The sequence below is a fragment of the Ailuropoda melanoleuca genome, chromosome 7 (genome assembly GCF_002007445.2).
Source record: "Ailuropoda melanoleuca isolate Jingjing chromosome 7, ASM200744v2, whole genome shotgun sequence".
Taxonomy (NCBI): Eukaryota; Metazoa; Chordata; class Mammalia; order Carnivora; family Ursidae; genus Ailuropoda; species Ailuropoda melanoleuca.
The window spans coordinates 49,085,150-49,099,229 of record NC_048224.1 but is presented as its reverse complement, the minus strand read 5'-3'; the positions used below and the strand labels follow the sequence as shown (position 1 = coordinate 49,099,229).

Here is a 14,080-nt window from a genome sequence, read left to right as displayed (position 1 = left end):
CGCATGCTGCAAGCAATGAGCCATTTAAACAAGTCAATTTAACACAGGAGAGCAGGAAATAGGCTGTGGACAGGAAATGGGAGCTGATTTCCAAGTTTGGCTTCAGAAACTGTTGCAAAGGTGGGAATCCCCACGGGGCTGCAGTCACAGGTAGTCCAGGAAAGGCGGGAGGTTGAATGTTATTAGCAGCTCTACGTGGCAGGGGTGAGGTACACTGTGCAGGTGAGTGCGTGGGTATGAAGATGTCTGGTACACTGAGGAGATCTTGAACCCAAAGTCCTCACTGCTAAATAAAGAAATCTGACACAAGTCCATCTTCCTTTTTTCGAATGCTTATGGCAGGGACTTCACTTTTTAGGTACTGATTTAAAAACCTGAGATTTACATAGGACTTTCAAGATAACAAGATACCTCTACACCTACTATTTTATTTAATTCCCAAAATAACTGAGATCACCTCATTTTACCAGATGGGGAATCAAGGCCTAGATAGGTAAAGTGACATGTCGCAAGCCAAGAAAGGACCCAGTCTGTTAGGTGGCAAGCACAGCACAAGAACACAGATCTGGGGTGATTCTTGTTTCCCATCTATCTCTGTAGTATGTTCGACACTGAGCACAGTTCCTGGCACGTAAGAAAATCTACAAATGTTTGTTGCAATGAACAGACTTAAGGAAACTAGATGTGTCTGGGCAGAGGAGGTCAAAACAGGGCAGGCAAATGAGCATGGATGAGGATGATGATAACGGTCATCAGCAGAGCATCGGCGATCTTGAAGGCATCATCTGACGTCTCTCTCTAAAACCCTGCTGTGTTAACCAACCTTGGGTCACACAGCAGAGGCAGAGCCAGGATGAGAGCCAAGGTCCGTGGGACTCCAAGGCCTGCACTCGTAACCACTTGAAACAAATCAACATTCTATTTAATTTCTGAGCCCTTTTATTTAATTTGTTCAAATAGTTCAAGCTCAAACTCCCTCAAAGATCACCAAATAGAATTAGGCATTCTGGTTCTACCATCCGAGTATTTTTCTAAAATGCAAGTAGCAAATTAGCAGCAGAGAACCCAAACACAGATAAGAACCAAGAGAGACCCGCTTATTAAAATAAAATAAGAAGGTAGTGGGCACTGCTACCCTTGTGACAACCAGCAAAATTTAAAGTTCACTGCAGAGAAAAAGAGCTCTCAATCAGAAGTTTCCTTACGAAATTCAATCTAAAAGGTAGAAAACAAGCACAGAAGTAAAACTATAGCCTGGTTTAGTCATAAGGAAACTGAACTTAGCTAAACGTAGCTACAACTGAGCTAAACTGACAAGAGACTGAGCTTACCCACCATTACAAGACAAACATCACCAAAAATACAAATGGCTCCTGTCCCATTCATTCAATCCCTCATTTATAGGATGGTATACTGACGGTAAGCATTAACTTTACAGTCTGAAATTCCTGGGATCTAACTCCAGCTCCATCACTTACTAACTTTATACCTTTTGGGAGTTTTCTTCAATTTTCTAAACTTCAGTATATGTATCTATAAAATGACCTCATATGATCATTGCGAGGATTAAGTCACTATGTGCAGACACTATGCAGGATTCTGTGAACACATTAAGAAACAACACTGATGGGGACACCTGGGTGGCTCAGTCAGTTAAGTGTCTGCCTTCGGCTTGGGTCATGATCCTGGGGTCTTGGGTTCAAGCCCCACATTGGGCTCCCTGTCCAGCGGGGAGTCTGCTTCTCCCTCTCCCTCTGCCACTCCCCCTGCTTGTACTCTCTCTCCCTGACAAATAAAATATTAAAAACAAAAAACCAAAAAACACTGATGAAGCCACTGCAATCATAGAGCTTAAAATCTTAACACACACTAATATATAAATGATCTGAGCAGAGAATGAAGTTCAAACTAATATTCCTTTTAGCTCCTGAATAAAAGTATCCCCCAAGGGCAAATATTCCCAAATGCCAGAGTTTTCTGTTTCTCCAAACAGCAAATGGTTAGGATTACATTAATTTGGAGACGCTATTTGGTTTCTGTAATATCTTTTTCTACAAGTAGTTTGAAGTCTTGCACATTCACTTTAAGTTTGAAATGACACATTCCGATGAAGCAATCAATGGTTCAGAAGATCCATTTCACCTCAGGCAGGATTTCAGAGTAAAAGGGTCAAGTTTTCATTCAGGTTTGTTCTAAGAAACCCACCGGCCATCTCTGTTATGGCTCCTACTTTCTGAACTAGCCTTATGTATCTGACTTGCTCTCAAACATCTCTGTGTAGACATAAAAAACCAGTTGCTTTCATATTTCTTGAATCAAAAAAATTTAAGACCTACAAATTAATTTTTTCCCCATTTTCTCCCTCTAAACACGATGCATGGCCCAGTTATGAGTATGAAAGGGTTGTGGAGATCCTAGGACCATTCATAGTCTCCTGGAACAATCTNCTGCCACCCAGGCGCCCCTTCCTACTTCTTCTGAACTAGCCTTATGTATCTGACTTGCTCTCAAACATCTCTGTGTAGACATAAAAAACCAGTTGCTTTCATATTTCTTGAATCAAAAAAATTTAAGACCTACAAATTAATTTTTTCCCCATTTTCTCCCTCTAAACACGATGCATGGCCCAGTTATGAGTATGAAAGGGTTGTGGAGATCCTAGGACCATTCATAGTCTCCTGGAACAATCTATTTAAAGTGAAATTCCTGGGGTGCCTGGCTGGTTCAGTTGGTGAAGCATGGGACTTTTGATCGTAGGGCTGTGGGTTTGAAACCCCACATTGGCTGCAGAGATTACTCCAAATTAAAATATTTTAAAAAAAAAGTGAAATTCCTTCTAGATCTTCTATCAGAAGTGGAAACAATCTTTCTATCTCAAGACAATGACCCATTAAGGGAGAGCAACTCAATGGACAGCTTAATGAATTCTGATGTATGCTGTTAAATTTGAGATTAAGAGCAGAGAATCTAAGACTCTTTAAAAGTAAATAAAATATTTCAGTTCCATAATAAAAGTAAGGAACAAGAGCGAGAAGGGGAGAAGTAAAAGGACTGAAAAGAGAGAAATGAAAAAAGAGGCAAGTAAAGATTGACACAGAGAAAGATTTATAGAGAAAAGGAAGACACACAGGCAGAGAGAGGAATACAGACCTTTTTGAGCAACACATCCATCTGGTGGCCATTTCAGATACTGCCACAACAAACTTAATTCCTGCTGCACTTCTGCAATGAGAAGAGGCCACACAATGGCAAGGAAAGCATTGGGAATGTGGAGTCAGAAGGCCTGATTCCACTAGGGCTCCCACTACTGCCCAGCTAGATCCAGGTGGGTAAGTCACCTGACTTCTACAGCCTCAGCTGCCACACTTGACTTGCCCTGCATACCTCCCAGGGCACTGCGGGGAAGAAATGAGATATCCATAAAAACTATACAAACACTGGAAATTACAACATCTAAACTGTTAAAACACAACAACAACAAAAGTAGGTAACTGTTTCCTCAACTGGCATGTGAGGCAAAGTATTCCCAATTCCCACCCTAGTCAGGAAGTACAACTGAGAAAACCAAGCCACAATATTTAAGAAATTAAGAAATAATGGAATGGGATTTCAATGAGTTACAAAGCCAATGTTTCCTTTCTAAATTCTACACCAGAAAGTTCAAAAGCTAGTTTCCAAACCATTCACAAAGCAAGAATCCCCTTTTTTCCATGGATGAGAGGTGGCTCCAAACACACAGAAGATCACATCCTGCTGAAGGAGGCAGGCCCACCTGATGCAGTCCACGTAACGCAGGGCTCATCACTGAGCCTGCCGATGAGCTTCCTGATTTCTGAGTCAACAAATTATCACTGTGACTGAGGTTCTTCGCCAGTAATGGGCTCAACTACTGCCTATATTTCTCTTAATAATTGTTGGCATTAATATACCTACCAGAATACAAGTAGCCATCACTAAGGACACTAATCCCACCTTTTAGGAGAACAATTTCATTCTCATGTCCTGTTCAATAAGCAGGCTTTCCACACCGTGAGTTAATTTTAAGAAAAATTACTCTCTTTCTCACCCGAAACCATGTGCAAGTAGGGGGAATCATCCAAAGTGTACCCCAGCCATGCAGAGTTCTCCAGGGCCAGAAGGAATTATGTATCTAAGCACAAAATATGTGTGCTGTGCAGCCTTGTCTACCTTAACTCCTTGAAAGCACAGGCAAAAAAAAAAAAAAAGAAAGAAAAGAAATTAGACACCTTCAATCTGACTATGGATATAAAGGATCCATATATTATTAATGTGTTTCAAGCTACTGAAAATCCAAAAGGTAAAACCTTCAGCTGAAAGCTATTTTAAGCCTTCCCCAAAGCCACGTTAACTCTCCAACTCTTCTTCATGAGACAACACTTGGTAGAAACTCAGCAGCATATTCATTTAATTCACTCATTCAACTAATTTTTATATGCCAAATCCTGTTCTTATGCTGGGGATATGGCAGTAAATGAGATCAGGTCTCCTCTCCCGCAGGCTTCGTTTGGGGAGGGAGCAGGCAGACAATAATCAAATAAACATATAAAATAATGTTAAGTAACAATAAGTGATACGAGGAAATAAGCAGGGCAAAGAGATCAGGGTGTAAAGTGTTGAGGGAGCTGCTACTTTAGACATGGTAATTAGAGAAGGCCTCTCTGAAGGCATGATGGCTGAGCTTAAGACTCACTGAGGTGGCAGTGACACCACACGGGCACTGAGAAGAACATGGTGGGTGGAGAGACCAGCCAGTGCAGAGGCCTGAGGCGTGAACATGCTCAGCATGTTTGAGAACAGCAAGAAGGCCAGGTTGTCTGAAGAGGAAGGTGTGAGGGGGAAGAGGAGGAGGAGGCAAAATCAGAGAGATTGTCAGAAGTCAGATGGTAAAGCACCTTGTAGGCCAGAACAAACTCTTGAGTTTCATTCGAAAGATAAGAAGCCATTAGAGTTTTAAGAGAGGAAGAGATGGGATTAAAAAAGAAAACCACTGAGGGACCTGGGTGGCTCAGTCCGTTGAGCATCCGACTCTTGGTTTCGGCTCAGGTCATGATCTCAGGGTCCTGGGATCAAGCCCAGCGTCGTCACCGGCTCTGTGCTCAGTGGCGAGTCTGCTTCTCTCCCTCTCCCTCTGCCCCTCCCCCCTGCGGGCGCGCGTGCACACGCTCGCTCTCTCGCTCTCTCTCTTGTGAATAAATCTTAAAAAAAAAAAAAAAGGAAAAGGAAACTATTGTGGAAACAGGAAGACATGGAGTTCACTGGAACAATCCAGAAGACAAGTGACAATGACGGTTACACTAGGGTGTTAGAAGCGGCAAAAGCAATCAGATTCAGGGTGTACTGTGAAAACAGGGCTGAGATGGAGGACCAAGATGTGGTGTGAGAGAGAAGGAGGTATCGAGAATAAGCAAGAGTTTTGGCCCGAACAACCAAGTTCCAGGAACTTAAGATGGGACACTGAGAAAGGAGGTTCTGGAAGGGAAGAAATCATCAGCAGCTAAGAGGCCTCCTCTTACGTGAACCAGGCTAAAGTGGAGAGTGACTCAGAGAACCTCAACGTTCACCTGGTTCTGTGCTCTGTGCACAAACCCACCATCTGTGAAAATGTTTCTAAAAAGTGTGCATCTGATATCTGCTTGAAAAACCAGGAGGCACCTGGGTGGCTCAGCTGGTTAAGCACCTGCTTTCAGCTCAGGTCAGGATCCCGTGACCTTGGGATGGCGTTCTGCCTTGGGCTCCTTGCTTGGCAGGGAGCCTGCTTCTCCCTCTGTCGCTTCCCCTGCTTATGTTCTCTCTCTCAAACAAATAAAATATTAAAAAAAAAATAAAAGAAAAAGAAAGAAAGGAAAGAAAGAAAGAAAAGAAAAGAAAAGAAAAGGAAAAGGAAAAGGAAAAAGAAAAACCAGAGAGGGAATAACCATAGTAAGAGCCATCATTTCTTGAACCCTTACTAATTACCAGGCATCATGGTAAGCACTATACACGGTGTAGTTAACCCTCACACATGACAGCACTTAACCACAGTACCTGGCACATGGGAAAATACTAAATCTTACACAGAGTACTTGTGAAGTATGTAACATTTTAAGTTGAACAATAACTTTAATAATTATTTCACTAATTAGAGTGTTTTTCTTTTTCAAATCCTTGATTCAATTTATACTAGGATTTCTATTGTTTCTCAAGCTTAATAGGTAGGTAGTTTTAGCACTTCCTTCCCCCTTTCACAAAGAGGGAAGGCATTCCAAGGTCCTAACTTTACACAGAGATTCCAGGTTCAGCTACCTCCCAAAGGCCCAAAATCATGTTATGTGTCTTCGTGAACATTAAAACCCTGGTACCTACACCTAGGGTTCCACATCCCCTGGGATGCTGTGTTACCACTTCACACACACTAGCTTTGAGCTACTGTGATTTAGGTACTGGTATTTCTCTTTTTTCTTTCAAGTTCAACCAGGTATTTGCTACCTTCAAGGGTTTAGAGAAGGGTGGCCTGAGTTAGCTTCGTCTGACATATAACCAGAACTGGAGGTCCACTATTGTTTTACATGTGAGGAAATTGTGCCTTCAATAGGTAAAGTAACTTTGAATTCAGAGCTCTCTGATTCCAAGTCCGTGCACTGGTTAGTAGGTAACGAAGTTTCTCCGGCTCACATTACAACATAAATACAAGGAGATGCTACATTTTTTTACCTTAAAAAATTATACAAATCATAAATGCCATTGGAAGTGATAAAAATGAGTTTCCTTAACTAATTATTATTTTCATTTTAGGGAATTTCTGACCATAACCACAAATATGGAAAGTTGAAGGACAACACAGTGGAAATCATGAAACCTGAGTCTTGCCACTGCTTAGCTGTATGACCCTAGGAGCTACAGCCTACAGTGTTTTCTGGGTCTTCCAAATGAGAATACCTTTCCTAGAGTCCAAAGGCTGGGATCTGAACAACGAGATTTAATGCACAGGATACATAATATGTAAGAAAATATTTGGAAAAAAATTCTATGATACAAACATCATTATTAGTAATGTACTACAAATGTTCACAGTTTGATCAGGAATGGTGAGACATGAACTAAACAAAAGAATATAAATCAATGCAAATATTATTTTACCTTCATGCTGCAAGCTAATTCCATTAGTTTTTTTGCATTTTCTTCTGAGCGGTATCTCTTAGGAAGCTGAACCCTGAAGAACTTCAAGGCACCTTCAAAGTCTGTCAACAGCAAGTCATCCTTAGAAGTCTTGAAGAAAGAAAGAAAACACAACCATGTATAGGAAAAGTTCTTTGCTACGAAGATGCACAAGAAGCATTTTAAAACACCAGCACCTTTACAATCCCCAGAAGATCCTTCTCAGCCAATGCCTGAGCCACTGTCAGAGCCTGGGCTACCACCCTGTGGCTGCTTAGGAGATCAAGACCAAGATACTTCAAGTGCTGGACAGGGCATGTCACTCAATTTACAAATAAATGTGTACCTTTAATAATCCAAGGGCGACATTAAAAATAACACTTATTCCCTAAAAGAGAAAACACAAAAAGATTTTCAGTGATTATATCAGGACTAGTCAGCTGTCTGTCCCCAGAATGCCCCACAATTTTAAAGAAAGTATAAAACCTTAACTAAGTAAAGAAATGGCATACTTTGAAAATACCTTGGAAAATAATAATTACAGGTCCTCTACTGAAAAACAGCTTAAAACAGACCCAGTCTCCCATTCTTCTGAACTTTTTTAGCCCCGTTCTCACATTCGACAAGAACGAACGCTTTTCCACAGTATTCTCTGCTTCCCAACCAAAGCATCTGAGCCATAAAACTGATATTTCAGGAAATAACTGCAGGTGGCCTTCTCCCCTATCCTGTGCGACCCCGCTCCAAACACAGCAGCAGTCACTCTGTGAGACCTCCATCCCAAAACAGAACATGCTCAGGGCTCCCATAAATCAAAGCTAACCCGTTCTGGGAGTGCTAGGGGCAAAGGAAAGATAAGGGGAGGCACAAAGACCTGTTAAATTCTTTAAGTTCCTGGACCTTGGTTTCTATAACTAGTACTCTCCCCCAAGGGTTTTCTGAGCTAATTAGCAGAAAAGTTCACTTAAATTACTTAGCATGCCACCAGGCCAGTGGTAACTACTTAAAACAAATGGTTGTTTATAATGCTGAGAAACTATAAAACTTAAAGGTTTGAGACTATGGTATACCCAAAGAATGAGATACTTGGCAGAAGGTAAGAATAATAGTGTATTAGGTATCAGTGTTTCTGACAGTGTTTTAAACTGTTTAGAAGGTACGAATGCGGGGGCGCCTGGGTGGCACAGCGGTTGGGCGTCTGCCTTCGGCTCAGGGCATGATCCCGGCATTGTGGGATCGAGCCCCGCATCAGGCTCCTCCGCTATGAGCCTGCTTCTTCCTCTCCCACTCCCCCTGCGTGTTCCCTCTCTCGCTGGCTGTCTCTATCTCTGTCGAATAAATAAATAAAATCTTTAAAAAAAAAAAAAAAAAGAAGGTACAAATGCATTAATGGATTTTGTATGTCCTGAAAATGGCATAATTAAACATAAAGAAGGATGGTATAGATGTGTTTCTATAAGTGTTCAAGTATATGAAATGAAAAGAGATTATCAAATAGCGTATGTGGCAGAATCATATTTTAAAATATATACTTACAGAACCATAATATACATTATTACATAATACCCCATATGAAAAAAGTTATTCTGTATAGAAATAACAAATGTACATAAACACATAAAAAGGCCGAAAAAATATACACCAAAATGTTAAGAGTTACTCTCTAGAGTGGGATTAAAGTTTTTCCAGTTTCTATAATAAACATATATTATTTTTGAAATTATTTTTTTCTTAAACACATATACCCCAAAACTATGCTGTGGCAAAGACTGTTACGTATTCTGATATCTTTTTTTGTTGTTGTTTTAGTAACAGACCCTCCAGTTTTTAGCAAATTCCTACGCAGCTTTTAAAAAAACTCTCCTCTGTGGCTAGATGTGGTCAGGTACCTAAGTCCTGGCCAATAAGAGATAAGTGAAATTTTGGGTGGAACCTCTAGGAAGTCTCTTTTAAAGAGGGGACACCTCTTCCCCTGTCCCCTGACCCTCTATAGGGAAGGCAGTTTACTGCCAAGCTTCTGGCTTCTTTCACAAGAGAGAGAAATGAACCTCTAATTTTATTTAGTCATTGTTATTTTGGGTTTCTTCAATAAATGTGCCAAACCTAATAGTAATACAAATGTGTAATAGTGGGTTGTTCGTCTGTTTTTTAGCAGAGAACACCTTTAACAAAACATGATCATTAGCTTTAGCCCAAGGAAGAGTTACTTAAATCTAGATTTTTGAGCACAAAAGTAAAATTAAGAAGAAATTCTATTTTAATGTACCTGACACAGGAGGATACTGAAAACAAGAGCCAAAGTGCTGTGGCCTCTGATACATACCTCACATAACAGCAGATCGATAATATGGAAGACCATGTAGAGAGGGAATTTTGCAGTGAAAAGCGTAAGAAACCACTGGGAGGCATACATGTGCGCTTCAAGGCTTATATCCAGGAAGTGGTTGTACAGGTCAGGGATATATTCCTGAAATAGCAAACATTAGTATTGGGCACATACGCAGCTGTTCAACTCCCACTTGGGAGGCTTATAAATCTGCCAGGAATAGGCCAAAAAAGTCACATATTTGTGCTTTCCTACAAACCTCCACTGTGCTCAGAAGTACACATTATCAAGTATTAAACTGACACTTGGCTCCCTTTTCCAGCCCACAAACTAGCTCTGAAGAGGAATCCCCAAGATGGTGACAAATATTTGGAATGATAGTTTTTCTTTCCAAGTTATGAAATGTTTGGGAAAGTTTGTTTCACTTTTATTATGATATTCCTAACCAGTCAGCTTCAGAGCCTTGGCAGATATTTTTTGACTTAGTTTCCTATGTTAAAGGCCCCTACAAAATCACCTGATCTTTTGGGTGTTTACGAGATTGAAAACCTACCTCACATCCATCAGGTTCACACCTTATTAATCTTGGCATTGTGATCACATAGTGAAAAATGAAAAACATCAAAGCCGTCCTTAACCCTGGATGGCTAAGGCAATCACCACTGCTCCCTGGCACCAGTTCATCAACCTGGTCCTCCCAAGTCCTGCACTCTTAGTGGCAAATGTAAGCTGGTTTCTCTTTTTACCTGCATGAGGCGCTCCAACTGGTAAAATTTGCAATGTAAATCTTCAAAGTTTTGCTTGAAAAGTTCCCTGAGACCATAGTCAAACATGATCTTGACCAGAACACTGAAGGCCTGTTCTTCAGGCATCTGTAACAGGGAATGGGGTGGGGGTGGAGGTGGGGATCACAAAACTTATATACAGAAGTTTTCTCAGTATGTTAAATTCATCCCTCCACTTCTACATAAATCCTAGGAAATTTTAGTGATAAGTAGTTGTGTTTTACGAAATTCATTCACTCAACCAAGAGATATTAATGATGCCTGTTCTGTGTCAGATACTGTTCCTATCCTCAAGAGGTTCCCCATACAGTTAGTATACAGTAAGTATGAATTAGGTAGAATTCATATTCACAATTACCTACGAATTAGGTAGAAAGATCAGTGGGGATACAAGAACAAGAAAGCCCGAGTCCGCCTGAGGGAGCCAAGAATAGGCTTTGTAAGACCAGATCTGAACTGAGTAGCAACAGGCTGAGACACAAGAACAGGTTTCATCTTTCTCAAATCAGGACACCTTTATTAAACCATTTTACCTCCTTATTTGCTATTTTTTTTCTAGTAAAAATGTTTTTCTTCCTCATTGTTACAAACATGGCCAGTTACAACAGAACCTTAAATATTCTAAGGTTTAACCGTAATGTTCAAAGTACTAAGTAATGTTTATGGTAATACTTAAAATACTACAAAACCCCCCACTTTACTTCTATTTACAGATGTTACCCATTTATAATAATACCTACATCTTCCATAGCTTTGCGGAAAAAATATTTCCCTGAGAACCTGGCAAAATGTCTAGTTTTCAAAATAGAAAAAAAGTACTGGAAACGTTATTTAAGGCTTGGTATGACTGCAGCAAGGCTTCAAAATGTCAAGAAGGTGGGCGGGCTTTTGTGGAACAAGGGGATGGAGGTGGACTGAACATAGACATCACTGAGAATAAAGCAGAGCTAAAGAATAAATCAGATTAAGTAATAAAGGAGAAAAGCACAGCAAATTACTACTGGACAAGTAAGGGCATTTGGAGCGAAGGACCAGATTTCAGAGGTCTCTATCATGGAAGACAATTTCATAGTTTCTTCCACAGGCTGAGGGACACTTGGTCTGCCCCAGAGTGGCATTTCTGATGTCAGGTAGCACATCTGCTTTTCCTTTGAAATAAGCATTTATCTTAACACAAAGGCAAGCAAGCACAGAGTTCAAACCAAAACACTGTGGATTTGTTTGGGAAACCCATTTTAAAGGGGTTGTAATACTTAAATGGGGACAAATGTTCTTGGACTGAAGCTGAGAACAAAGACAAACCACACAAGCCTGAGAGACTCTGAGATATAGTCTCATTAAAACAACAAAATTTTAAAACTTCACCTCTTGATGGATGTTAATTAGCTTGACTGTGGTAATCATTTCACAATGTATAGCATATCAACTCATCAAATTATACACCACACACACACACACATTTTTGTCAATTATACCTCAACAAAGCTGGGGCGAAAACCTGACCCTTTTATTAATGTCATAGCTTTATCATATTTTTACATGCTTACTAGTATCAATAAGCTAGGTTCTCACAGAAAGAAGATACAAAGTGGTTTTGGTTTTACTTGTATCACAACCTATATAGAATGGCTTAAAAACTCTTCAAAAGCTCCCCCTTGTTTAGGGAAACAAAATCCAAACTCCTTGAGCTGGCCTCTCCAGCTCCCTCCCCATCCCCCATCACAGGTAATGCTTCAGTCACACTGCCCAGCTTCCAGTTCCTTCCATAGGCCAAGTTTTCCCCATTTCGGTGCTTCTACAGGTTGTACTATTTCCTTTGCTGGGAGTGCTCTACTCTCCACTCTTGCTTTTAAAACAGTTTTCTTATTTTCATAATAATGTTAGCTTAAAAAGTTAAATGATACAAGTACAAAAGAGAATGGATATTCTTTCTCATTTTTCAGCATTCACCTTAAAGGTTATCTCCCCAGAGAAGCCTGTGATATAAATAAGCCTCCTTTGTTATAATCTTGCATCCAACTTTTTACTATACGTTCATGTCGCCATTGAGGTAATGACATACTTCTGTGACTTTCTGCTTCAGCCAGTCAGCTTCGCTAGCTCTGTATCCACAAAGACTGGGACCATGTCTACTTCTTTCACTCCTGACCTCTAGCATCTACGGTGCTAAAGATGGAGGTGCCCACAAACCCTCTGCTAACATCACCTGCGTGGTGTTTTTGCCGAGCATTTTAATCATGAGGATATGATCAGACACATCAAGAATGTGGAATATTTTACCAATTTGCTTGAATTTTTTAAGACTCTCAATGGCATAAAGCACAAGAAAGGCAAGGGAGAGGGGGAGTTTAGATTTAAAAAGTAAAGAAAAATGACACCATATCATTGCTTGACTCTTCACTGATTTTGATTAGGAAAAAAAAAAGTTATAAAGGACTTCACTGAGTAAACGACTGGGGAAAATCAAATGTGGACTCTGTGTAAGACATTACTGAATCAGTGTGGAATTTCTTGGATGCGACTGCAGTATTATGGTTACGGCCTCAGGAGATACATGCTCAAGTATATAGAAGTGAAATACCCTGATTTTTGCTACTGATTTTCCAAAAATAATTCAAAAAATGATCTTTAGTAAAAAATAAAATGTGTGTAAGAAAAAGAGGAAAAGAGAGATATGCAGACAGAGAAGGCAGTGTGGTAAAGTATTAATTGGTAAAACAGAAGGAGAGTTTATGGGTCTTCCACCTTAATGATTTTTCAATTCTGCTATGGATTTGAAAGAATATCAATAAGTCAGAGGGTAAAGGTCTCTGCTGAATAAATAAATGAATAAAACGGCACTAAAAGCAAGCCAACTTCTCTGCTTCCTTCCAACCCCTAATACACGGATTCCCAAACAAATACTAATGACAGTGGCTACTTTAGAGAATATAAAATGTCCCTAAGGGTTCAATCAACCAAGACAATCCAATCATTCTAGCAATAAAAATGAAGTCTACTCCTGTCCTAGTGTTCAACACTGTCATTTATTCTTACCATGTTTCTCTTCCATGATGATGTTAAATTAAGGAAAAGGTTTCCAGATACAGGAGTAAAACTCATGCACTAGAGTCTGGCCAAAGGCCATATAAAACCATGCTCAAGTCTAAGGCTAGTGTAAGCTGGGGTAGGTCATGTGTAAGTCATAACAGAGACCTAATACTCACATGCAGAAGCAGAACAGCAGCGAGAAATGACTGGCCCTGGCAATAGCCAATCTCTTCATCATACACAGAATATGCCTGGAAAAAGAAAAACACAGGACGTATAAATAAATAAGTATAGTCACTCATGGGCCACAGCTGCCCTATAAAACCTTGAACATAGGAACCTGGAAGATACCCACACTCAAATATGGCCTTTTGACGGTCAATGAATGATGCAAATATTTCTCTCCAATTTTTTTTTAATTTTTAAAAAATGTTTTTTGAGAGAGAGGGAGAGAGCATGAGTAGGGGAGGGAGAGGGAGAAGAAGACTCCCCACTGAGAAGGGAGCCAGATGCGGGACTCCATCCCAGGACCCTGGGATCAGGACCTGGGCTGAAGGCAGACACTTAAACGACTGAGCCACCCAGGTGCCCCTCTCCAATTTTTTCTTTACAATAAACACAACTGTCCCCGCACCACTTCCTTTAGCCCAGGAGTGGAAAAAGTTAAGCAAAAACCACTTCATCACTAAAAAAAGGTTGCCATGACTCTGTCTTGGCCCTTGCTTTCCCCTCTTCTGTCTGAAAAATGTGCTCTTCCTTCAGGCTCCAAACACTCCATCAAACA

General features: G+C 40.4%; 1 protein-coding gene across 6 annotated transcripts in view; it reads right to left on the bottom strand.

Moving 5' to 3' along the window:
- RABGAP1 (RAB GTPase activating protein 1) overlaps positions 1 to 14,080 on the bottom strand; it is a 160,630-nt gene that overhangs the window by 21,056 nt on the left and 125,494 nt on the right. For all 6 annotated transcript variants that reach the window (XM_002919994.4, XM_034664462.1, XM_034664464.1 and 3 more), the window contains 5 exons: positions 13,473 to 13,547; positions 10,228 to 10,353; positions 9,479 to 9,622; positions 7,502 to 7,543; positions 7,138 to 7,266 (listed from right to left, as the gene is read on the bottom strand). In XM_002919994.4, the coding sequence (XP_002920040.1) occupies positions 7,138 to 7,266; positions 7,502 to 7,543; positions 9,479 to 9,622; positions 10,228 to 10,353; positions 13,473 to 13,547 (516 nt within the window). The remainder of the gene's footprint in view (positions 1 to 7,137; positions 7,267 to 7,501; positions 7,544 to 9,478; positions 9,623 to 10,227; positions 10,354 to 13,472; positions 13,548 to 14,080) is intronic.